Source organism: Podarcis cretensis (genome assembly GCF_951804945.1).
Source record: "Podarcis cretensis genome assembly, chromosome: 5".
NCBI lineage: Eukaryota > Metazoa > Chordata > Lepidosauria > Squamata > Lacertidae > Podarcis > Podarcis cretensis.
In genome coordinates, this window is record NC_137174.1 from 15,184,732 (window position 1) to 15,212,215 (window position 27,484).

Consider the following 27,484-nt stretch of genomic DNA (forward strand, 5'->3'; position numbering starts at 1 on the left):
AGAATGCAGCCAATGTGACATGGGAGAAACGGAAACCGGCGATATGTTCTTCTCAAAATATTCCCAATCTAGCAAAGGATGAGGAAAGTTTTCCCGTAAACCACACACAGTTTCCATCCAAAGAAATCACACTTCTGAACCGCCTATTCAATATGGTAACGAATGGACAACTGGTGTTTCAATCCCTTAGCCTTGGTCATAGAATCATAGAATCATAGAGTTGGAAGAGACCACAAGGGCCATCGAGTCCAACCCCCTGCCAAGCAGGAAACACCATCAGAGCACTCCTGACATATGGTTGTCAAGCCTCTGCTTAAAGACCTCCAAAGAAGGAGACTCCACCACACTCCTTGGCAGCAAATTCCACTGATGTTTAGGTGGAATCTTCTTTCTTGTAGTTTGGAACCATTGCTCCGTGTCCGCTTCTCTGGAGCAGCAGAAAACAACCTTTCTCCCTCCTCTATGTGACATCCTTTTATATATTTGAACATGGCCATCATATCACCCCTTAACCTCCTCTTCTCCAGGCTAAACATGCCCAGCTCCCTTAGCCGTTCCTCATAAGGCATCGTTTCCAGGCCTTTGACCACTTTGGTTGCCCTCCTCTGGTCTTTCTGTTCAAAACTGCCCTCATCTGGTCAGGTGGCAAGTATCTATTTCCTCACACAAATAAAGAATGTTTAATTCGCCTGTACTGGGAAGGTCGCTTACAATGACAATTACAGCTGCAATTCCAAGGTATGCACAAATGCACCCACAGAGCCAGAAAGCATGCTTGGGATCTTCCAGAGAAAGGAGCATTTCTGCACCCTGCCCATAGAAATACCGTATTTTTCGCTCTATAAGACGCACTTTTCCCCTCCTAAAAAGTAAAGGGAAATGTGTGTGCGTCTTACGGAGTGAATGCAGGCTGCGCAGCTATCCCAGAAGCCAGAACAGCAAGAAGGATCACTGCTTTCGGTGAGCAGCGATCCCTCTGGCTGTTCTGGCTTCTGGGATTCAGAATATTATTTTTTTCTTGTTTTCCTCCTCCAAAAACTAGGTCTGGTGTCTTATGGTCTGGTGTGTCTTATAGAGTGAAAAATACGGTAGTTTTCAGGATGAGCCAAAGAGACTGACTGAGTACGTAACAACGCCCCACCCTTTTGATTCTTGTCATCAGAATCAAGGCACATGTCACTCTCTCACAGATCACAGCCCTGGGAACTTGCACAGAAAAGAAGAAAGTAGATCAGAGACACTTCCGCACAGATGCACGATGGGTCAGACAAGAAGATGTCAAGTGTGTGCTCCAACAGGGGCGCAGAGAAAAAGGCACTTAGGCACGCTCAGCAGGAGGTGTCTGTGTGAATGGAAACAGCTAGGTTTCATCGAGTGAGACCAGAGAGTTTACGAGCCCCTTTTTTGCCTAACCCCAACAAGAGAGAAACGTGGCATTTTCTAAAACAATTCGAGAAAAAATAATGAAGCATAAAACAAGCATGGCTGAGACTGTGCAAGGCACTTCTCAGGTACGTTGGCAGGGGAGTAAGATTAAGTACCAGCCTGCAATGATTGATGGGCAAGAGAAGAAGATGAGGAAAGCCAGAGATTGCAGGAAAGAAGCATGATTAGCATTGCACCATGCTTATTGCTTAAGCGATCCACCCAGATTGTGTTTCCTCTTTCCTTTCTGGCAACAATTATTACCCACATGGGGCATCAGCCACAGTGTTGTTTAGAAATCCTACTCTCAGCCCCTGCTCCCTCCCTCCGGACCAATAAAGAAACTGAGATAATTCCCTTTCCCAGCTGCCTGTTATACAACCTTCTGGGGGCATGTAGATATGTGTTCTGACTCTGCAGAGAAACCCACACAATGCCCACTGAATTGCACATCATATTGTGTTTAAGCAATAAAACACACACATTTCAAAAAGCAGGATCGTGATGTGTGGGGATACTGCCTGATGACTGCTGCTGCTACTAAAAGGTTTACATACACAATCCTATGCATGTCTACTCAGAAGTCCCATTGATTTCCAATGGGGCTTAGTCTGTTTATTTTTTTGCGGTAGATTTTATCATTTTTTTGTTGTGGTTTTGCCTTATTGTAACCTATTTGCTATGTAAGCATGGGGAGAGTGGACATCTATTGAACAAAGCATTAATTAATTAATTGTTTCGATGGCCTCAACCCACGCATTGCACCAAAGCTGGATGGGGCCATAAGCTGTCTGCATTGCAGTCTTGTTCTTAACACAGCTTGTAGCTAAGGCGATATATTGATATATTATCCAAAACCGGTTTTGCATTCCATATCGTGATAATCGGTTTCATAATTTTTGACCTGGCAATGTATTGTGAATCATGATGTGTGTTAAGGCTGAGTGATGTCTGGCTTTCAGCATCGCAATATATCACCAGCTAAATATCGTGATATACCGATTATATCATGATGTCTGAAACAAGGATGTAATTATGTAGAGGTGAATGGAGTAATGTCCTGAAAACTGCTGCTACTTAGGGTTCTAAAACTGATACATTTTTACTTACCTTTAACATATTGTTACAACTGTTATTTTATAGTACAGAGCAACAGGGGCAGAAGGAATCACGAGGCAAGCGATGACTGGCTTCATGGTTTTTCACACATTGCAATTTTTTACATAGCACACGCACACATCATGATTCGCAATATAGCACCGTGCTGAATAGTATGAAATCGTTACCACAATGTGAACTTCAAACTGGATTTGGACGATGTACCGATACCTTGCCTAGTTTGTGTGTGTGATGCAAAAATCACCATGCGAGAAAAACCGTGAAGCCAGCCAATTCCTCTACATAGCTCCTTATTTCAGACATCATGATATATCAGTATATCACAATGTTTAGCTGGTGATATATTGCGATGTTGAAAACCAGGTATTGCCCAACCCTACCCGAGGACACTGAGAACATCTTTGTGACATGAGAATTCTTCTCAGAACTGCAAGTGTATTGTCAAGGTAAAATACAAAGCCATGCAAGAGTTCAAACCTACGAGCCCTTTTAAAGCGGAGTTTCTCAAGGCATGCCACAGTAGGTTTTCTCAAGCATGCCTTATCACGGGCAGTTAAGGAAAAGCAGAGCAAATAGCTTCAAACCCATTACACTAGCACAAATAATCACAGAACAAGGGGAGAAGGAAGGGGAGACAGCAGGACCCGCTCCAGTGGATTGGCAGGGACCAACGGCACTTTGTTCCCCATCCCACAGAAAAGTCTCTCTTAGAGGCCACTCCACCCGATCATGAACTATTTATGCAACTTTGTGAAGAATTAGTGTCTGAATTTTATCGTTTTCTTCTTCCCACCACGTCACTTTTTCCTTTTGTATGAAGTCTATTGGATTCAAGTCTGTGGTCAGAGTTTTGTTTTGCTTTTTCATCTCTGCACAGCGCCAGAAAACACTTTAAATGCTTTACACTTAATAATGGCGGTTTATTTATTTATTTATTTGTTTGTTTATTTATTTCACCTTCACTGTTTAAGCATCCTGCATTTGCTCTCTTTGTAACTTTGAAGACACACTGGCAGACTACAATGGTAGACTACTGGTAGACTACAATGATTTCAGTTTAAAAAAATGTAAATAATGCAAACCCTTACTTCATCTGTTTCTCCTTAACAAATATAGGGGTTCTAGACCCAAGTGTTACCTGACTTAATCCCCTGACTAAACACAGATCTCCCATATCAAAATGATCCCCTTAGCCTTTATTTGAAAAGGCCTCAGAAAGTCATGGCAGAGCTGCTTTCTCCCTAACATTTAAGCTAATCCCCTCCCTTGATGCAGAGATTTAAGACCACTACTCATTTTATCTTCTGTAGTCTTGTAAAACATAAAAAAATCCAATAATGTTCTTACTAAGCATCTTCTCAATTGATTTGTTCACCCTCCTCCAATTCCTTTTCAGCTTATTCACATCCTTCTGGATGTCCAGAACTGACCACAAGACTTGACTTTCAGTAGTTCAGGGATGACATAGTGGACAGGATGGTAGGGAAACCCTGGCTTCATTTTCCGAGTCATGCACAAAGCTCCTCTTAGGCCCAGTTACCACCTCTCAACTGAACCTACTTCATGGGCTAGTTTCAAGAATAAAACACTACACATTGCCCAGCTTACAGAGAGGATGGGATACAAATGAAATAAAACACAGAATCATAGAATCATAGAGTTGGAAGAGACCACAAGTGCCATCGAGTCCAACCTCCTGCCAAGCAGGAAACACCATCAGAGCACTCCTAACATATGGTTGTCAAGCCTCTGCTTAAAGACCTCCAATGAAGGAGACTCCACCACACTCCTTGGCAGCAAATTCCACTGTCGAACAGCTCTTACTGTCAGGAAGTTCTTCCTAATGTTTAGGTGGAATCTTCTTTCTTGTAGTTTGGAACCATTGCTCCGTGTCCGCTTCTCTGGAGCAGCAGAAAACAACCTTTCTCCCTCCTCTATGTGACATCCTTTTATATATTTGAACATGGCTATCATATCACCCCTTAACCTCCTCTTCTCCAGGCTAAACATGCCCAGCTCCCTTAGCCGTTCCTCATAAGGCATCGTTTCCAGGCCTTTGACCATTTCGGTTGCCCTCCTCTGGACACGTTCCAGTTTGTCAGTGTCCTTCTTGAACTGTGGTGCCCAGAACTGGACACAGTACTCCAGGTGAGGTCTGACCAGAGCAGAATACAGTGGCACTATTACTTCCCTTCATCTAGATGCTATACTCCTATTGATGCAGCCCAGAATTGCATTGGCTTTCTTAGCTGCCGCGTCACACTGTTGGCTCATGTCAAGTCACCATGACTGAACTACCATTACTTAGGAAGCACAGAAAATCATGTTCCGTTGAGGAAGCAGATTCCTATACATCCCTAGGAATCACGTCTCATTGGCTGAACTGCTCTTATAGTCAAGGGATTATTTACCCTAAACTGGCTTTCGTATAAATGAAAAAGTGGGTTTTTGTCACTTACCTGTAAATTCTAATTCTTCCTAGTGGAAGGAGGTTAGTCTGACAATTGGGATGGCTCTGCCTAGGAGCAGGCAGGATAAAAACTGATGACATCATCCAGGATGAGTTGGCTCCTGCTTGCCTCAACCACGCTAAAGCAGTGCCAGAAGAAGACCCCTCCATGCAGAACACAATTTCAAGAAAAGTAACCAACTATATATCTGAGAAGGCTGCCAACCATAACAGTTTAAAGCAAAACACCACAATACAAAACAGAGGTAATACCCAAAGAGTCAACGAGTCTCTCGCATGGGTGCACGACTCCAAACCAACTAAGAGTGAGGGCAGACTGCCCACATTCCACCGAAAAAGTGAAGGAATTTAAGCAACAAAATTCTTCCTCTGTGCATTCTGTGGGATGGTTCATGTGCATGCACCTGAACACCCTAAAAAGGCAAAAAAAAGGTAAAGGACCCCTAGACGGTTAAGTCCAGTCAAAGGCAACTATGGGATTGCGGCGATCATCTCTCTTTCAGGCCGAGGGAGCCGGCGTTTGTCCACTGACAGTTTTCCGGGTCATGTGGCTAGCATGACTAAACAGCTTCTGGTGCAACAGATGGAAACCAGAGCACACAGCAATGCCGTTTACCTTCCCGCTGCAGCAGTACCTATTTATCTACTTGCACTGGCGTGCTTTCAAACTGCCATGTTGGCAGGAGCTGGGACAGAGCAACTGGAGCTCACCCCATCGCAGGCATTCGAACCGCCAGTCTTCTGATTGGCAAGCCCAAGAGCAGGGGTAGGCAACCTAAGGCCCAGGGGCCGGATGCAGCCCAATCGCCTTCTCAATCCGGCCCCCAGACGGCCTGGGAATCAGCATGTTTTTACATTAGTAGAATGTGTGCTTTTATTTAAAATGCATCTCTGGGTTATTTGTGGGGCATAGGAATTTGTTCATTTTTTTTTTTTTTTCAAAATATAGTCCGGCCCACCACATGGCCTGAGGGATGGTGGACTGGCCCACGGCTGAAAAAGGTTGCTGACCCCTGCCCAAGAGGCTCAGTGGTTTAGACGACAGCGCCACCCACATGCGAGCTCTCCACACCTTGACTTCTGTCACTGAGGCAAGGCTGGTCTGGGCAAGCAGGAGCCCCCTCCTTCCGGATGATGTCATGAGTTTCGACCCTGGAGGAGAAGCCATCCCATCTGCCAGTGTGTCCTATCCACACTTGAGAGAAAACCGCTGCTTTTCCCCCTTTATCCTCAAATAGGACGAATTAACTGTTTTCCCCTTCTTTGATTATTATTAAAAGCAACAATAACACATTTCTATATATTGTTTATAAACATGCAATAATGGTTTTATATGTTGCTTTCAGATGTTCAGAGTGCTTCGTACAAATTCTCCTGTTACAATCCTTACAACAACCTTGTTGAATTAATTGGCCTTATGCTGAAGCTGAAAGTAGCTTGACTAAAGTCATGTGATGTGTTCATAGTGGATGCATCAATTCAGATTGATATCATATTGATTCATGACCCAGTCTCTTAGCTGCTGTGCAACACCAGCTCACACATCCTTTCCAATATGACATTTTAAAACTCGAATTTCTAGGTTGTCATCTCCAGCGCATCCGAGGCAGGTTTTCTCATCCCTTGCTCAACAAGTGTTGGCTTCCATGGTAAGATACTTTTTAAGCTGCCCAGTATAGACTTATGGAAGAAAGCAGAAATAATAGACTGTGAGTAAAACTAGCTACTTTGCTTTCTCTGCAACTATACAGGATGAAGAGTAAATTTCTACAAGAGCTGAAAAGAATTTGCCAAAAGCACACACACTTCTCTCTAGTTCATCTGAAGTATTGCAACAAGCCAGGATAAATAAGTTAATGGGGTAAACTTATTCACAAGAACAGGATTAGCAACATGTGGAACAGACCCTGTTAGTATGTTATCTGTTGTGTTCAGTTCCTGGGTTTCCAGGATATGGCAGTAGCTTCTAAGTGATACGTTATTTTGGGCAGCTCCTACACCCAGATTGATAGCACATAACCCAGAGTCCTAGCTGAACAACAAAGAAATCCACAGACAAAGGAAAATTAATGGAATTCTAAGAGAAATCACACCCGTGAATATCTAGTTTCCTCCCTAGAACAGTACATCACACACCATTAAATTGTCTCCTCATTACTATGGAGCTTTATCCTATTCTATCTCCCTGCCTCTTTCCCCAGCAGGAGCTAAAACTACCAGCAGAGATTATAGGGGGAAAAGGCTGAAATTAATTTGGAAACAGCATTCAGGACGGTAAATTCCACAGAAAAACTAATTATCCCAATGAAAGCAGTTCATTTGCTGCACTTGTTGTGAGATAAGCACAACCACAATTCCTTGCAGCCAACACAAATACTCACAGGAAAAGCAAATGGAGAGAATAATAAATAGTCAAGAATTCATTAGAACATCACAGGGGTATCATTTTAGGGTGATGCCTTTCATTTTGTATGGAACAGGAGCAAAGCTCCTGTATCTTACATATGAGCTATGGAGATGAAATGAAGAAAATGCTGCCTATTTAGCGATAGCAGGATAGAGTCGAAATTTGGAAACATGTGCAAAACATGTACAGTTAGGGCGGACTTGTCCACACACATGCAAGGAGCTTTGGGGTCAGAGGTTCAGGCAATTTCATGGGCAATGGGAGACATCTATGGAACTTCACTTCCCTACGCCCCAAAAAGAAGATGTTTCTGTAAAGCTAATTTCTGTATTTGGTTGGCTCCTCTTTTGTGCTGACCATTAGTCTGATGAGTGCAAGGGTCAGAAAATCTAACAGCTGCTTCGAAAATAATAGAAGCCTTAATTAAAAACAAACATGCAGGAGGAATTCTTCTTGTCCTTCGTTGTAGAGAAAAATATGAAATCTTGTATTAATTTATGAAGCCCTGAACGGATTAGATCCTGGGTAGCTCAGGGACTGCCTGAACCCTTACATTCCAGCTTGATCACTAGGATCATCTGCCAGCGATGTTGCTGGTTGTCCTCTGAGTCGGCAAGGACTATTTGACAACATGGAACCAAGCCTTTAGAGTCAGCCCTGTCCTGTGGAATATTCTGCTAGTAGAAGTTCAGCGGGCTTCTCCTGTTTCAACTTTGAAGCATCTGATGAAAACTTTCCTATCCCATTAGGCTTATGCAGGCAAATAAGAATACACCTTTCCACAACAGTAATCTGATTTTAACTTTTTTTTTTGGTATGGTTTTTATGGTATGGTTTTATGTACAGTTGTTGTGAACCACTTTGACGTTTTCCTTATGAATTGGTGGCTTATAAATATCTTTTATAAAAGTAATTAATAAATAAAATGTATACCCATTCTCAACAAAACCCCAATCAACTACAGAAACTGGATTACATACTGGGTCCAAACACTTTACCAATCTCATTTTATGGATTCTTATTCTCCAATATGTCAACATCACCATCATCTTCTTTCTAAGCTCCACAATGAGACGCGGTGAATTCATAGCATTTGAAATCTTTGATACCACTTTAATTTATATATTTAAACATAAACTCACTCATACATCAATTCCAGAACCTGTAGAGCAGGGCTGGGAAGACTTCAGACTTGCCAGATATTATTATGATTATGATTATGATTAACCCAAAGATCCACCAAATCAAAGTGAAAGACATAGCAGGTAGAATTAAAGAACAAGGGTGCCTCTGAGCATATTCTGAGCCTAGGAATTTATTTTCAGTAACAGGAAATAACCTGTTACAGTACTTTCACACATAACCTCTATTTAGCTTGTTTCTTCTCAGTGCCCTACTTTGGGTGGGAACTCATTTTGTGTTGCTATATTTAAACAGTCGGGAGTCAGAAACCCTTGCCGATCTACTGCAAAATCACCCAGGGATCTGCCCCCAGATCCCAGTCTATCTTTTACACAACCCTGGCTTAGGAGAGAAAGAAAGATCAATGACACAGTAAATAGCAGAACTGAGGTGGGAAAGTGGTGAAGACAGTCATAGGAGGAGAAGCATAGTTGTTTTCTGGTGCATGAATGATTGTGGGCCTTTGGTCAAGGACAGCAATTCTAGTCCAACAGACTGGAAAGGAAGAGGGTGGGCTAAAATCCAAAACCTACCTTTACTCCATCAGACTTCTTGTTCAGTAAGCTTTTGGCAGCTGCGGAGAGAAATAAGAGACACAAGTAAGCTTCATTTTTGTGAACGCCTGTTCCCTTGCCCTTCAACTCAGTCTTATGGGAGTGTTAGCAGAAAGTTTTCCTTGCTAATTAGGATGGCTTTAAAGGCCAAGCCATATCCATCTCAGGCTCCTGCTTGTTCAAAACAACAAATTATGCAACCTGCCTGGTATTCACACCAAAGACACTGCTTAGTAAAACAGGCCTTGAGAGCTCTTGAGGTTTGGTTTCAAATCTTTTACTTTTATTGCTTGCCCCATCCCTTCAATATTCAAAGTTAACAGTGACAATAAAAAGGGGGGGCAGATCTCTTAAATTCCAAAACCTGAATGTTACCCCTTGAATACAGTTGTTAAGGCTGCTTCACACAAGGCAAACTTTCTCCACGGAAGTCATCAGCACTTTTTTAAAAATTAAAAGTGTAAATCTCACATGTAGTTTTGTTGTGTGCAATGAATTCAAAAGTTGTCTTGACCACCTGCAAGTTCCTGCTGCATGTACACATGGTGAAATACACTTATGATTTCCATGCAGGAAATTTTGCCGGTGAAGTGGCTCATGCGTAGATATTACCTATTAAAAAGTAATAGTCGATGGCCAAGTGCTTTGACCAATCCAATCTACCAGTGGGAATCCACGTGGAATAAGAACCAGGAAAAGATGGCTCACGTTCCGTGGTGGGGAATGGGGAACAGAAGCAAGGCAGCACTGGCAGCTGCCGAGAACGCAAGGGAGACGACTATAAGCAAGATTCAGGCTACCTGTTTTGCCTTCAGAAAGGCAAGGCCATGTTACCTTTGTCTGAACGAACAACTAGCTTGCAGACACACAAACACGTCACACACAAGTATACATGTACTGTGGATGCATGTGTAGCAGAGGGATACAGGGCGACCCCCAATGCACACATGAGACCACCTATACATGCCCAAGGACAACAACTCAGCATATCCATTTACAACAGCAAAGCGGCATTTGCTTGCAACTTTGTGGCCAACGAATTCACTCAACAGGTGCCTACTGGCATAAAGGAACTGCCCCACAAACTGTACACTGCAGTTAGTGAAGGGTTCTAGGGACACGGTAAGACAAATGAGTTGCAAATTTATGCTAATGCCTCTTAAAAACTGCTTAGGTCACATCCACATGAAGGTACAAGAATAGGGTCAAGGCGAAAGCATGATGTGAAATTTCCGTGGCTGGGACCGCAGCACGGATCAAAGTCTTACAATGCAGAGAATGGCAGGCAGAGAACGTTTGCTTTATCTCTAAAAGTGTGAAAATACTAGCCCTTGCAGTCACCATGAAAGCATAGTTAAGTTTCTGCTTTAAAATCCCAAGAGAGCCAAGTTCTGGGTTCTCTGGCATCTCCTACACGTTTCAAAACGGGTTGGGCTAAAAATGGGGTGGGCTTCATGAACATTTCCTTGTCCCTCCTTGTAAAACTATTTTTATATAGAAGCTAGATGGTCACCTATCAGGGGTGCTGCAGCAGAAAATTCCTGCGTCAGCAGTGGAATGGATTGGGTTGCCTTTGAGGTCTTGCCCAAATCTAGAATTCTAGTACAGCAAGTTAGGGAAATATAACCTGGTTGCCTTAGCCGTGTGTTCCCTCTTCTCCCCCTTCCCTTTAGCAAGGGCTATGGGAGGAATTCATCCCCAGTGATGTCATCACATAGCCAAATCTGATTTGCTATACAGCACTGGGACATTGTTGTGTTCATTATGCAACTGGTTGGGATCATGTAGTGGTAATGTAGCACATATTGGGGTACGAAATAGTCTTTGCAGAGGCCACTGAGGTAGTGGCGGTGGCAGGGGTTCTGTTAGAGGAACTCATTGCACTCCCTAAAGCCCACGTTTTGCATAAAACAAATGTAACTCATGGTAATTTGGCCCAGAACTGCACTCAACACAGTTATTGTGTGCCTAAGGAGGTTTTAAACCCAAGACTTGGACAGAAGTATTATGCAACCCACATATCAGGCTAAGGAAATCTGACTAATCAGCAGGGTTAAGATCTCCTGCTTGCTGAATTTGGAATTTAAATCCTGAATCCCAGATTATCCTGAATATGGGCAGGTTTGTATGGAAGTTGAAATTCCTCTGAAATGTTGTGCCCACCTTGAAAACAAACGAACAAAAAAAATGGAGGTGTCTTTGCTTCCCTATTTACATGAGTAAAAAAATCTAGAAACAAAAATGAAACATAAAACTTCTGACTTTCTATACACAAGTAAAAAAATAAAAATAAAAGACCCAGCTACCACCACCCTCATAAACTGCATTCATTGACACTTGGAAATTTCACTTGCCCCAAAGGCATACTATCTCAAGTTTCTCCAAAAACTCCTCTACATTTCATGGGAAATTCAGGGCTACAAATGAACAGAGGGAACTCTGTTAACTGCCTTAGTTAACAGCGGAGTCAGCATGAAGGAGACATCACCTATATGAATCTAATGAGGCCTACTGCACGGACTGAAATCAATTTTTTACACTTGTGTAATTAGTCCTGACTCCACTCTATGAAACTGATGCTTCATGCTTGGAATTTATTTTTTACAGTTTATAACTGCAGCGCACAAAAACTCTGCTGCGTGCTGGATGACAAAGTGCTCAAGCACATTTCTGAAAGAGTCAGAAATTTCATATCAATCTCTCCCCACCTGTGAAGTTATCATATTGGGGGGGGGGGGAAGCAGCACCTTATGTGGTCAGTTGTACTGAATACAGAGACAAACACGAGAGAAAATTCCTCTCTGAGTAGTCTTTCCAGGCTAAAGAGGTGGGGTGGTGGTTACTCAACTACAGCCTGTGTCATTTGCAATATGGATAGCATAGCTGCCATGGAAAACCACTTTGACGTGAGCACTTTCCACACAAGCTGCTCTGTCCACGGGATGCGTTGCTTACACTGGCTTTGCAACAACAAAGAGCATGATGCCTTGCTTATGCAGAAGTGGGTTTGAGGTTCTATCACGCCACCAGCAGAACATACGAAACAGGTCTCAACAAGAGGAGAGTTAAAAGCAAAAAGAGAATCTGTACACCACATGGCACACCCAAAGTGGACATACATCGAGTTAGGCCACAAAATTTTGATGTGTGAGTTCTAGTTTGGTCTGGAACAGAAGACAATGTGGAGGAGGGGGTGGGAACCAAGGGAGAGGTAACAGGAAAACACAGTGCTTCTTATTGGAATTTGCTTCCATCCCTGGGGGAAATGCAGGACAAAGGTTTAAGAAATAATAATAGTGAAAAGAGTAAGCTGTGTAGTTACACAGAACTTGCGGCTTTGTTCTGCATAACCCACTTTAAACAATGGAAATCACAAACCAAGAAAGGGCACTTCCTTACCTGTCTCGTATCAGAATCATAGAATCATAGAATCATAGAGTTGGAAGAGACCACAAGGGCCATCGAGTCCAACCCCCTGCCAAGCAGGAAACACCATCAGAGCACTCCTGACATATGGTTCTCAAGCCTCTGCTTAAAGACCTCCAAAGAAGGAGACTCCACCACACTCCTTGGCAGCAAATTCCACTGTCGAACAGCTCTTACTGTCAGGAAGTTCTTCCTAATGTTTAGGTGGAATCTTCTTTCTTGTAGTTTGGAACCATTGCTCCGTGTCCGCTTCCTTTTGGCCCTGTCAGAAATTATACCCCACCACCACACAGAAAGCAAGGAAGTATTTGCATGGTTCTAGAGCACTTGGAGCTACCTTAAGGTGATAGGTATCACAAATTCCTCAATGCCTGGAAAAAAACCTATGCCCACAAGTGCTTGGAGAAGGGTGGGGGGCGGCGGGGGAATAGGAAGAGCAGCAAATGTCATAGACCATCACAGATTGTGAACAGGCTGCAAAATGCATTTAATTAATTCCCCACTCACCCCAAAACTCTTAACACGCAAATAAGTAGTCTGTGTTTATAGTGGGGCTAGAAAAATAGCTGGGTAGGAGAAGCAGTGGGAATAAACTTTCTATGCAACTACTGTGCATTGCAAAGAGGTGCAAAGGACAGCCAGGAAGCCTGGTAATGCTAGCTTGAACACAATTGTGGAAATCTGCTCACATCCTGACCCTAATGAATGTTCCACAGTTCACATGCTTCACCCACACAGCCCCAGAAAAAAAATCCAGTTACTGGCCCAGCACTGCAGGAAGAGAAAAATTTGCTACTCATTTAAAGCAGCTCATGCAATAGAAGATGGTTGGGGGGAGACTTTTATAAATTAATTTACAACACGGTGACAAGAGCAGACATCCCAAGCAGACAAGACAAGACAAAGATGCATGTTTATTCAGAGTTGTGGCCTGCAGGTGTCAGCCGACACACTGGAAATGCGGAGGTAGGATTCCCACAGATGAAGCACCACACACAGGCACAAGACATGGTTTAAGATGACTCCAAAAAAACAAAAGCACAGGGCACAATACACAACTCAGCACAAGACGACAGCAGGGGCGACCCCAGGAAAACTGCCTGGGAGGTCCCTTTCAGGTAAAGAAATGTTTTTGCATCCATGCTCTGCAGATTCCCAGACATGGGACACATTGCCATCCACTCTTGACCCCTCTCAACCCTTCCCCATGTGATGTTATGTCAGGTTCTGCTTTGAGAAACTATTTTAACCTTAGAAAATATATATATTAAAATGCTTACTCACAATTTTAGCATAGGGTTGAGTGACCCAGAGTTTGCAGAATCTGCTAAACTTGACGTCACGAAAGCATGTACGTGAAAAATTCTGTAGCCGCAATGAAAGCAAGAGCCCCAAATTTCTAATCTTTATGGTCCCTAAATCTGACTCATCTAAGAGAGTCTGATACAGGTTTCATTTAAAAAATAATAATAGTATCTTTAATGATGCCTGAAGTTCTCTGCTGGTATCAATTTTGGGAACAGTTTCCCTTCCCATATGTATTATCCGGCGGGCTGATCATCCTGGTTTTAAACTAATGGGCAGAGAGAGAAAATTGGAAGCCTTCATGGTTGCAGAAATAACTTGGTGTATAATGACAAAACATTTCCCAAGCAGTCCTGGAGGGACTGATGAATTCCTCTGCCTTTTCCTCTTGTTTAATTCATGGGAAATTATCAGTTAGTCTGCAAGCCTGAGTGCCAACAACAGAGGCAGGAGAAATAAACTTTGCCAGTGTCACAGCAAACCAGGGGGAAGGCCCCTTTTATGGGGCACCAGAGGCTGTCCCCCACTTCCTCTCATTTCCTTGCCTGCACACTCCTGGATCTTAGGCATCATCCCACCTACGGCACATTGGCTAAAACATATAGTGAAATTGGGTAGTTACTTTTGCTAGGTAAAAGACCTGGTTCCTTTCTTGAAGTACTTATCACCAATCACTCACAAAAAGCACAACCCTACTCCCCACCCACCGAACTCTGTGGCAGGAACACTGGATCGCGAGAAGTCTAAATTCTGCAATGCGATTTGTATTTTTATGTGTATATATATATATTGCATGAAACACCACACGCATAGTGCACCCAGAAACAAGCATGCAAATTAAGTAGAACAAATGGGGGTCTGTGAGGAACTTGTGGGGGAGTAGGGCACAGTGAGGATGACTTCCCTCCCCCTTCCTTCCGTCCCCCACCCTGCAAGTTCCTCAGCTGACAGACATGAGGCTTCTGAAAGACTATTCCTATGTCCCAAGAAGCTCAAGGGATGTGGTCCCAGGCATTTTGAGGGTTCCATGGAGCCCAGGGAATCTGGCACTTCAGCCTGAAAGTCTTAAGGTCCACCTCTGCCCCTGTTTATGTGGAGGCTTGGCTTCAGCTCAGCAGATTCATTCCTTCTGAGCCTAAGGCAGTGTAATGGGTTTGGGGCTCGAGTTTGGCTGAACATTAATCCTTAGCTGGCTGAAGACTTGTGTCTGCACACTGCTCTCTGCTGTTGGGGATTTTGGTGGAAAAGGGTACAAACCTCAGATAGCATTAGTCCTGGAGGTGTAGGGAGTTTAACATGCATCTTGATGATCTCCTCCACTGTAAGAGGCCCTTTTCTTGTCCTATTTGCTTCCCCCTTTGCATTCAAACCCACAGGTGCTCCAAACAGATGGTTCAGAACCACAATTTTTGAACTACAGAATGTAACTTTTCTAAGCTACAGAAAGCTATTGCTTGATACCCAATCGTGTGGATGAATTGCAAGAAAACCCTGTATCTCCTCTTCCTGTAACGTGACAGGCCACTTTGCTAGGAACAAGCTTCGTTATACAACAGCTTCCCCACCCTTGCCAAGCCAGTTTGCTGGCATGTTTGGTCCCCTCACTCTAAGATACACTCACCTTCTGAAATCCCCTTCAAACAGCAGGCACTGGCAACCCCACATCCGACCAATCCCTGCCTCCAAATCTCATGTGCTGATTCATTGCAGGACTGGGTTAAGAACCCAACATGCATACTTTGTTAGTAGACTTAAAATCCATGTGGTTATGGTTCTTGGTTAGATGGATACCTTAGTACATGCCCATTTCTCAGCCAGCAAGCATGGATGGCTTCTCACTGGGTTCACAAACACTGGCATGCTGGTTTTAACTGGTTGTGGAGTTGGTGGAGGGTAGGCGGACAGGTAACTCTAGGTTCAGGCACTCAGGATATACGACTCATGCCACATACCTTGCTCAGCCAGGCCGGCAGCACTCATGGCGGCCGAAGCAGGGGCGGAGCTCTGCCTGCCAACTGATTGGACACAATCATTCAGTGGGAGGAGCCATAATGAAGCAAAAAGGCCCAACAGCAACGAGAGAGCAAGGTGCAAGTAAATTAGTTTTGAAAGGAAAAGTAGGAAGAAAGAAGGGATCGAAGAAGGGAAACACACTATTACAGGGGGTAAGAAAAGGTAATTGATTCCCCTTAAAACATTAAGATAGAACTACAGAATCCAGCACAGAGGGTTGGACATCAGGAACGGCGTTCAGAAAATGGCAGGATTTAGCTGTAAACAGTGTTTATAAAACAGGCTCTCAGATACAGAGTTCTGGGATGACAAAGTCAAAGAAGAGGGACATTAACATCAAAGAGGCAGTAATAAAGGCTTTGGGGGAGAAGGGGGAGGAGTCGGAGGGTGCTAAACACTTGCATCCAAATGTCATTGCAACATCTTCTATTATGAAAGATCAAATTGTGAGAATTTCCCCCCAAAAAACCACACACACAATCGGTACGTCTGAGTTCATAGACACCACAGCATCTTCAGCCACTGTGTGCCAAACATGTGTTCAGTAAAAAAAATAGTAAGTTCAGTAATAGGGAAATCAACATCCTTTGCACGGGAAGTACAGACATGGTGTGAGCTGTAGTTTATTAGGAACGTTTTCCAGAGTAGCATTTCTTACAGCTCTCCAGAGTGGAAAGATGGTAGTTTGTCTCTTCAGCACTCAAGGTTCTTAAGCACCCCCTCCCAAACTGAAATGCACTGGGAGGGTCTGGATACTTCTCTTCCAAGAGTTCTGATACGCATTTACTGAGTTTTCTCATAGGCCTGGTTCACACAAAACAGTAAGGCAAATTCTGACTTACTAGGGCTGCACACTTTGCAGCCTCCTCAGTCCTTTTTACTGCTCCAATGTGACGATTTAAGCCAAGGTTTTGCTTTGTGCGTTGTCCGAAACTAGGCTTGTGGTTAAGCTCTTTTCACTAACCACGAGCTGCAGCCAAGTTCTGCTCTAACCACGAGCTGCAGTCAAGTTCTGTTCTTGGCTACAGCTTGTGGTTAGCGAGGAGATAGCTTAACCATGAGCCTGGGTTTGGATGACACATTAAGCCAAACCTTAGCTTAGCTCAGCGGGAGCAAAAAGGATCATGAAAGAGCCGAGCGGCTGTGAGCCCACACATCTGTGCAGCCATCGCAAGACATAGCATGCAGTATTAAAACCACCTTCCTAATAAAATGGTCAATGAGAAAACAAAGTCAAGATGTGGTTAAACCACCCAGATGATATCAAACAAAACAGAAGAAGAAAGTATGCAATTCTACGCCGCCACTCAGAAAAGAGACCAACGGAGTATTTGGGTGTCTTAGTGGATCTTCAGGAAGGGCAAGTGTGCACCTAAAAGCAAGACAGGATAGTAAAACATGCCTGAGAACAGGGACTTATGGGGCGGGGGGGGGGAGAGAAGAGGATGTAGCAGCACCATTTTCTAAGTCAGAGCTTTCCGAACTTTTCATGTTGGTGACACACTTCTTAGACACGCATCGTTTCGTGACAGAGTAATTTAAGTTTTACTAGCAAACCGGAGGTTAAATTAACCCCTTTCCAGCCCCGGGAAGAGTGTGGGGTGCATTTGCGTAACACACCTACACACTGCAGCCAACACACTAACGTGTCGCAACACACAGTTTGGAAAGCTCTGTTCTAAGTGAGGCAGGGAACCCCTGGCAGTCTTCTCCCTAAGTTATAGGAGACCTCATTCTTCCCCAAAATGAAAACTAAGCAGATAAGCTCTTAGGGAACCTGCTGAGAAGAAGACTACAGCATTAATACAATGCATTTCAAGTATTCAAGGCACTTCGCAGATGTTATCTGAGTGATCCCTACAAAAGCCATGTAAAATCAGGAAGTATTAGCTCCTTGAGTGCAAAGGATTGAATCGTGCCTGAGGGCATCTAGTGAGTTTGTGGCTGAGGTGGGATTTGAAATGGGGAACCTGGTGCTCACATCTCAAGATCTCAGCTACTCTATACCAGTCTGCAAAAGGAAGAGATATATAGAGAATGGATAGCAGGTTCAGTAAATTAAGACTAGTCACTTTCCCAAATCTAATCCTCCTGCCTTGCATATTCAGAAGACTAATGAGTTAGTCAATAGTTCGTTCACTATCTTGCCCAACATTTTATATCTGCATTTATTTGAGTGCATGCTCTCTCTCTCTCTCTCTCACACACACACACACACGCACACACACACACACACAAATTCAGTGTCATGGGTCCAGTCTCACGGGTGGTTCATGTTTGCAGATTAATTACTCAAAGACTGGAGCATCAAGAAATCACAGAATCGTAGAGTTGGAAGGGACTCCAAGCCCAATCTAGTCGAACCCCCTGCAATGCAGAAATCTCAGCTAAAGCATCCATGACAGGTAGCCATCTGAATCTCGAGCCAGTCTTTAGGTGTGACTGAGATGACCCTTGAGCCTATTTAATCAAGTGAGGGCAAGAAGCAGCGCCCTCGTTCTGATTTGGCCACCATATAACCACCATATTCCATTGGCTGCATGATGAGGTGACACTGTTGCAGTGTCCAGGCTGGCTAGGGTCTCTTTCATTCTCCGCTCTATGAAAGCGCTAAAGCTTCAGATCAGAGGGAGAAGTACTGGTGAATGGGTGGCCAATAGTTTAGAACCAAAATACATGGTTTGAAATACAAAAGAGGGATTGGGAGAAAGGGGAGGGAGAAGAGAGAAGGGTTTCACACAAAATACTTGCTTAAATTACTGCTGCTGCTGCTGCTGCTGCTGCTGCTGCTGCTGCTGCTACTATTCTGGGAGGTTTTTAACACTTGATGTTTTTATTATGTTTTTAGATATGCTGTAAGCCAGATGGGCAGGGTATAAATATCATTATTATTACTATTAACTTGTTGAGTGGATGCGTGTGCACACACACACAAACATGGGTGGCACCCAACTGTGTCCACTCACGAGCAAATAAGACTTTCCCTTGCGCAATGGGACTTGCCCTTCCTCTCCACCCGAGAACACACCCAGAATCTGCTCTGGAGGGGGACTGCCGTATTTTTCACTCTATAGGACGCACCGGACCATAGGAGGGGGAGAACAGGAAAAAAATAATTCTCCCCCTCTCTGCTCAGCGCCCCTTCAGCGAAGCGGCAGGAGAAACGGAGCCCCTTCCATTTCTCCTCCCGCTTCACTGAAGGGGCGCTGCACAGCTCTCACTCTCTGCGCAGCACCCCTTCAGCGAAGGGGTAGGGGAAACTGAGCCCCTTCCATTTCTCCTCCCGCTTCGCTTAAGGGGCGCTGCGCAGAGAGGGAAAACTGTGCAGCACCTCTCCAGTGAAGCGAAGCCTGGAGAGCAAGAGGGATTGGTGTGCACCGACCCCTCTCGCTCTCCAGGCTTCAGACGGCTAACCGCAAGCCTTCTGAGTGCAGCGAGAACTCCTGGTGCACTCCGAAGGCTTGCGGATAGCTGCCTGAAGCCCCCTGAGCGCAGCGGCAGTTAGCGCTGCAGTGCGGGGGCTTAAGGCTTCTCCTTTTTAGCCGCAGGGCTGGGGCGGGGGAAGTCCGAGCTTCCCCCGACCCCAGCCCCCAGAACGGGTTGGGGAGCGGCAGCCCCTTCTCCCTCCTGGGGAAAGGCCCGCAAGAGCCACGCAAAGCTTGTGTGCAGCTCTTGGGGGCTTTTCCTGCCTGCCCCCCCCCTGCATTCGCTCCATAGGATGCACAGACTTTCCCCCTTAGTTTTTAAGAGGGGAAAAAGTGCGTCCTATGGAGCGAAAAATACATTGATTGATTGATTAGAGCTGGGGTTGGTAAGGGGCTGTACCAGGGAGAAGGTGATGATTAGGTCCACTTGAGTGACACTGAATATCATAAAAGTGAAGCAAGGTTTTGTGAAACCTTTTCTCTCCCCTCTGCATTATCATTAACGAACACCCAGCACCAAAGTAATTTGAACCAAGGTGTGGTGCCAGAAACTATGCTCAGGGGGAGCCTCAGTCAGCCTTGCCTCCATTAAATATATCTGTATGACACATACATCTGCAAATGTATTTGTCACATCCACATTTCACAACTGTACCTCTAGAAAACCATTTCAGGTATGGTCTGTCGTGCATATTGCATATGTAGCATACCTCATGCTGCACATATAATGAATGGTGAAAACAATGTGATGAAGGGAAAGTACTTGGAAGCAATACCGGTACCCATGGTCAACAGCTGTATTATGCTAGTGAACTTTTATGAAGGATCTAAAGATGGTTATCACCTCCCTCCCACTGTGCTAACCTCTGAGCTGTTGGTTCTAATCCTTTGCCAGTCTGGTGCCAGCCAGATGTTTTAGGCTACAACTCCCACCACAGCCCCAGTCCGAAACATCTGGAGGGAACCAAGTTGGGGAAAGCTTTTCAATACTAGTTCAAGGACCATAAATATCTTTGAAGCCACAAAGGCTACTTCTAGAGAAGAGTCATCAATGCTTTAAACAGAGCTGTGTTTTCTCCGAACGTAACTAAATTCAGGGGTGGGAACTTGCTTTTTAAAAAGACAAAACAGGAAAAAATCTTTAATTCTCAGGAAGTTGTATTGTACAACCACTGCGGCTTGCAGACTAGGGAGAGATCGATGAATCACAGAATTGTAGAGTTGGAAGGGACCCTGAGGATCATCCAGTCCAACCTCCAGCAGTGCAGGAATCTTTTGCCCAACATGGCGCTTGAACCCATGGACCTGAGATGAGGAGTCTCATGCTCTACCAGCTGAGATGGGGGCAAAGACCAACACCTCAAAGCTTGCTCCAGGTGAAGACCCCACCCCACCCTCTTCAAAACAAGACAGTTGACCACCAAATGCCCTGTGGGGGGGGGAGGCAACTAATACATCAGTCTGCTCCAGTTGAACTGTACCACATTTCAGGCTGTCTACCACCAGTTGCCCTATGGGAAGGATTCTGACGCACTGTTATATTTTATTATTTCTTGGAAGGAATTCTATCCTGAATTGCAATAAACTGTAAACAACTGCAATGAATTGTAATAAAATAAACAATTGCAATAAATTGTAATGAAATAAATTTTCTGCTCTCCAGCAGAATCATGGCTTATGCACAGCCCTGGCACTAAATGAAACATAGTTCCTGCAAATTCTACTTGATTACTTTCAAATATATGTATGTAGAAACTCCAGTTTTCACTGAGAAATATCAGACACGCTTAGGATATCCAATAACCAGAGTACATGAGCACTTAATGAAAAAACAGAAAGCTCTACAGTCAGCATGGGGGGCGGGGCGGGAATGCTATGCTTGATCGTTTCTTCAGCTTGTATGGATGAAGTCACAGAAATAAGGATTTGTCAGGATTCTGTGTCGTGAAGGTAAAACAGGACAAAAACAGCTGTCATTTCAAAATCCAAGAGACCCAAGAGATAGCAACTGGAGACAGGCAAGAAAAAATAAATAGCAGCTAACCTGTAGATTTATCCTTTGGTGCGGTGGTTAAAATAGCTCCTCCTTTAGTATCTCAGTTTGGCCAGACTGATTAAATCCACATATATGGCTCCAAGCCAAATCAAAGCAGTAATCAGAAGCCGAATTCTAAAAGCAAGCCCCTTCCGTATTCATCTGCTGGAGGGGGTCAAGAGAGCCCTGTGGTGTCTCAATGGCAGCACTGTCTCTGTTCTGCAAAAACTAAGTGCTGATCTGTATATATATACACACACAGAGCGCAGAACGAAGTGGAAACCAAGTGGTACAGTCCCACAGCGGAACTGTAGCTTTCTGAAAAAGGGCTGTGCTCCCTTGTTTTCTGGGGGTTCACATGCCAGTGGTGGGCAGGGACAGAGGCAAAAATGGGAGGAGCAATGGAGGAAGCTTTTACCCTTGTACAGTGGGCTGCATTCCATACCAAAGTCAGAGGTCTCTACACACACTCCTCTCATTCCATCCACTTACACATATATTGAATTTGACAGCAAACCATGGTCACATATTCTGAACCAGCTCAACAGCACTTGCATCCCACAGCAGGTCCTGAGTACAATTTAGGGTGGTCGCATGCCAGCCATGGGTGGGGCGAGAGGCAAAAGAGGGTGGTCCTGTTAGGTTTATCAGGACAACAAAGCATGTTTGGCTTTGCTGACTTCTGAAGGTTGTAAGCAAAGCACGAAGCACTTGCAATTGAAGCTGCAACATGCTAGAGAATGTGTTCAGAAAGGACTCGTACCGGTGTCCTACATGCTAGGTAATGAAATTCCTGCTGATTTATTGTCTAAGGTTGTTCCAAAGGATCAACACTGTACCTATGTACAGAAATTGGGTTTGTACTGAGATTGTACTGACACGCTGCCCAGTGGTGTTCACAGAAAGGGGGAGGATGTTAGTTTCTGTTCTTATCAATGTGCAGCTGCTTGGAGTCACAGGACTCTGCTTACATTCCAGAGACCTTCCAGGCTGTTGGAAGTCTCACGGGAAAGGAGACAGGATGTGATGTTAGTGGTTTCCTGTTTCCTTTGTTCAGTTGCTTTCTGCTTTCATAGAGAGAGGATGTCTTTTCTGTCTCCGTAGCTTAGAAATAAAACTCTTTACAATGTAGCCCAAACCTCTTATTTCTTTCCTGTGCTGGAAACTCTGCTGGAGAATGTGCCTTGGAGCCTTATCAAAGGCTCAGGTCATTAAACACGTCGGGAGGCGATTCCGAAGACTCGGGGGAAGAAAATGAGCTTTATCAGCTTGGCCGAGCGGAGATCCCAACAGGTCCAACATATACAAAAATTTAACTTTCTGCAGCGAGCTGGTTGCTACACAAGCTCATGTACCCTTTCTCCATTGTCTTTCCAGGCAGGCAAGAGGCATTATCAGAGCTTAAAGGATGCGTTCCTCCTAGGCAGAAGCGCTCTGGAAGGGTGTAGAGCAGGGTCACTGATGGGAGCGGCCTGGCGAGAGTCTCAAAGGCCAGACAGATAGCACTGGAGGGACGCATTCAGCCCCTTAGCCTGAGGCTTCCCACCCCACATTTTGGAATGTCCCCCCAACGCTCCCCCAATACTTCCAGCAAGCAAAATGAAACAAAAAAATTAAAATAAAAAAAATAGAGGACACCCGAAAGAAAAGTTATTGTGTTATTATGCTACTTTTATTACTATGCTCTGTATTCTTTTTTATTATGCTCCCTAAATTATGTTCTCAGTGTTGTACACTGCCCTGGGATCTTTGGATAAAGAGCGGTATAGAAATCAAATAAATAATAATAGTCCAGCCTGCTGCATCGTTTGATATTTCTACATACTGGGCTTTTGTTACAGACAGAAATAAACAAACAAAAAATACTACCGTCCACCCTATCACAAAGCAGCATAAAAAGGCCTGAAAGGATGAGCTGTTGGGGCAAGAACGAATATTTTTTTGATATATTTCAAATATCTGTGTAGGAATTTGCCATCTTTTTTGCCCCTAGTTTCTCTCTATCATATCTTCAAGACAGCAAAGACTTTGTCTCTTGTGAGCCAAACTTCCACGTATGGAGTGTGGAACTGCAGAACTGACTCGGACAGGAAATGGACTGATTCGGCCATCCATAGTTCAGTAACTAGTATAAAAGTAGGACAACCTGCCTGACCAACCCACACAGTAAACCAGAGGAGAGTCTCCTGTTAAAGGATGGCCAGACACTGCAGATTTTGCAACAGGTCCTACTTAGAAATAACCAATTCCCTTTGTGCGAAGTCCAATAGTTCTTCAGGTCAAGGATTCAATTAAGCTTTGCAGGATATCCAGCTTTGCAATTAAAGCTGCCCTTCTAATCCTCTTGCTTTGGTGTCTAGCAGGTTCTTCCAACTAGACAGAGCACACCAAAAACAAACACCCTCAACACATTTGCTGCTGGAAATACCAATTTAAACTCTGTTGCCATGTTAACCCAATATGAAGATGCTTTAGGCAAGACTACAACATGACAAATAGCAATCCTTTGAGCTGCAGCACCAGCACTGTTGCAAGATCAAGCCAGAATGAGCGGTTTTCGCACTTCCAGCTTGAAATACAGAGGGGTAGAAAGGGGTCTGAAACTGAGGGGAGTTGGTAAGTTGGGAGGCTTGGCAAATGGGTGGCGAGCAGCAGCACTCTTTGTTTTGCAACCCCAAAGCTCTTGGTGACGTTCACCATCCCCTCTCCCAATAATGCCCTAGATGAAGCATCATTCTCGAGCATTTGGGGAGGGGTTGTGGTTGCTTCGAAAGGTACCCATCATTTTACTCCCTTGACTGGCTTGGGTCATCATGGGCTCCATGGCAACCACACATCTGTTCCAAACTGTCACAGGGCAGGGCACACCCATGATTTAGCATTAACCTCAGGGTATGCGTGAGTAGTCTGAATTTTTTGAGGGTGTGTGAATTAACCCTGTTGTCATGGTCAGACGTTTGGTGAAGTTAAGCTTAGGTTTCGTGAAGTTAAGCTAGTACACCACCTACATCAACACTGTTGTTGTTGTTACTACTACTACTATTACTACCCCACCTATCTGGCTGTATTGCATTGGACTACCGTAATATGACCTACGTGGAGCCTCCCTTGATGGAGAATGCTGTGGCCAAGTTGAATGGAGGTCGTGTTCTTAACATACAAAGCCCTGAACAACTCGGGATCAATTTATCTTTCAAGTTGTTACTGATAATGATTAAAAAATGTTTAGGGGTACTCTCATTTTCCTACTCATATTGAAATACTGCCCCTCAATGAGGCCAAACTTAGATTCACAGATGTTTAGAGGTATGCGTCCCCCCAGAAAAAGCACTGATGATGATGATGATGATGATGAGGTACAGGACCCCTGGACAGTTAAGTCCAGTCAAAGACGACTATGGGGTTGCGGTGCTCATCTCTCTTTCAGGCCGAGGCAGCTGGCGTTTGTCCGCAGACAGCTTTCTGGGTCATGTGGCCAGCAAGACTAAACCACTTCTGGCACACGGAGGACTGTGACAAGTGGCAGAGAGCATGAAAATGCCGTTTACCTTCTCGTTGCAGTGGTACCTATTTATCTACTTGCACTGGTGTGCTTTTGAACTGCCAGGTTAGCAGAAGCTGGGACAGAGCCACGGGAGCTCACCCCATTGCGCAATAACCCCTGAAAGACGACCTCCCCCTGTAAGATCTGGAGGGTCACTTAGACCACCTGGGGAAATTCTACCTGTAGCACTGCACTGCACCCTACAGAAGATCCTATGGCACTGACGCATGCCAATCTTAGTGGCATGCGTTAAAGGTCTGCCGTAAGTTAAATTGTCTAAAATTACTAAGTTTGGTGTGGCTGATATCCAAGATATACAGTGGTGCCCCGCAAGACGAATGCCTCGCAAGACGAAAAACTTGCTAGACGAAAGGGTTTTCCGTTTTTCGAGGTGCTGAAAGGGTTTTCCGTTTTTTGAGGTGCTTCGCAAGACGAATTTCCCTATGGGCTTGCTTCGCAAGACGAAAACGTCTTGCGGATTTGCTTCCTTTTTTGTAAAACCGTTAATACCCGGGCAATCCGCGCTCCGCAAGACGAAAAATCGCAAGACAAAGCGACTCGCGGAACGAATTAATTTCGTCTTGCGAGGCACCACTGTATCTTGTTTTCCTACGGTCAATAAAGGCAATGACGAACTCTCAAATTATTCTCTATGTTGTTAATGATCTCCCAGATCTGTTCAATCAGATTTGCCATTTCCAGGCAGATTCCAGAACTTGCTCAGTCACTCTTTTAATGCTGGAAGATTATGGGCTGCACCATCTGCTAGTTAATAAACCAGTTTTCATCTAAGATTTTTGTGTGTGCACCCATTCATTTCTGTTGGGTGTCCCAGACCTTTTACATTCCAGGAATTTATGTTAACCTTCCTGGCTGGCAGCTTTTTCAGCATGGCAGAGATAAAATTAAAGAACCATGGCAATTAACTGAGTAAGGCTTGGTTGCTAGTTCACCAAGAGAGTGACCATGAGTAAAAGGTCAAAGAAGGGAGCTGTAGATGTAATGGAAGAAAAGATTTGGAACACAAAGAGTTCTGAGTTTCCCCTGAAACAATGCACACTTGTGTTCATTCACTAGTGTCAGGCGAGGGCTTCAAATGAATCCACTGACCCATGTGGACATGGAACTTAAAATATATCGAGAAAAACATAAAGAAAAACATTAAAGCAAAAACCTTCCCTGTAGTCTCTTTAACAACAGCAGTTTGTTGCTCCCCCAATAAGGTAGTAGTCAGTTGCCTGAGATAAGAACTTATTGGTCAAAGAATATTAATTTGCAGAGCCTTTTTCTATACAGACGCTAGATGGAGCTATCCGCCTTCTTCCCAAGAAAGAAAATTAAGGCAGTTAGAAGAAGGATCTCCTGTCTCGGAAATTTCTCTTGCAAAGCAGCTGGAGGGGGCTCTGAACTGGATCAAGACTGAAAGGGGGAAGTTGTCATATCCCCTCCCACAAGGCCCTCTGGCCCTACCTTGGGGGAAAACAGAAATGTTAAAGATTCCATGTTTGGAAAATAAGTATTTTAAAGCACTCTGTGCCAAATGTTCTATACAAATGGAAAGATGGATCAGTAACTTGTTTTGGAATGGTTTTTCCCTTGGTCTCCCTGGGCTGAGAAGATTCTTCCCACTCATATTCCATGGATAAAGCATAACAGGGGGGAAATGTGTACAATCCCCAAACAGATATAATTAAGACCCATTTAAACAACCAGAACAGAATGAAATGTTATACACGCACTTCAGCCATACCTAAGATTAGCAACTGTGTGTTTAACGCTCTATGAAAGTGACACAGCCCCCATCTTGGTGGGTTTGCTGTCAGAAGATGTAAGCCCCACTGAGTTTAATGGGGCTCGAGTATACTTAGCTGTTTCTTGTTATAGGACTGCCTCTTAGACATTCAATCAACACAGTGAATCTTACAATTACCATTCTATGCTCATAATAGTTTAAAGATTGCAATCACCGGATAATGCACTTTAAAACGTGTATACCTACCAATGTAAACTCAGCCCTCAAATGCAGGCAGCTTGAGTCATACTAGACAATATTCCAATTGGTGAAGACAATATTCCAATTGGCGTTAGGGGGGAGACACCACATTCAAATATCTGAAGAACCCCTTGGTTCATGTGTTTTCTTCTGTGGAGGCAAGAATTTAGACCTGAAACCCTCTCCCTATTCTCCCTGCACACAAATGTAAGATCATGAACATATTAACCAAGCAGCAATATTTCCCAGTTCAGGTGTTGCTTTCTACATACAGAGCTCTACAGCAGGGTTGGGGAACCTCAGGCCCAGGAGTCAAATATGGAGCCTCAGGACTTCTCCTCAAGCCATACTGCCTCTCCCCAGGGCACAGCCCTCATCCTACACTCTCCAGGGCTTTTGAATGGCTAGAATGCCTCATTGAACTGTGATAATGCTTCTTGCTTGCCTGGATGGAGGCTGTAGAGATGTTTGTTTTCTTCTTTTTCTTTTTCTTCTTACCCCACCTACTTTTGCCTCTGGCCCCTACCCAACCCTGGCATGCTGCTCACCAGGAATAAAGCTCTCAGGCTGGAAATTATTACCACTA

The 27,484-nt window shown here is 44.3% G+C and overlaps 1 protein-coding gene across 19 annotated transcripts in view; it reads right to left on the reverse strand.

Moving 5' to 3' along the window:
- Positions 1-27,484, reverse strand: part of CAMK2G (calcium/calmodulin dependent protein kinase II gamma) — a 164,907-nt gene that overhangs the window by 27,156 nt on the left and 110,267 nt on the right. For 10 of the 19 annotated variants that reach the window (XM_079975217.1, XM_079975222.1, XM_079975220.1 and 7 more), the window contains exons 13-14: positions 15,841-15,903; positions 9,137-9,177 (exon numbers count right to left, since the gene is read on the reverse strand). In XM_079975217.1, the coding sequence (XP_079831343.1) occupies positions 9,137-9,177; positions 15,841-15,903 (104 nt within the window). The remainder of the gene's footprint in view (positions 1-9,136; positions 9,178-15,840; positions 15,904-27,484) is intronic. The other 9 variants (XM_079975224.1, XM_079975207.1, XM_079975219.1 and 6 more) reach the window with 1 other exon arrangement.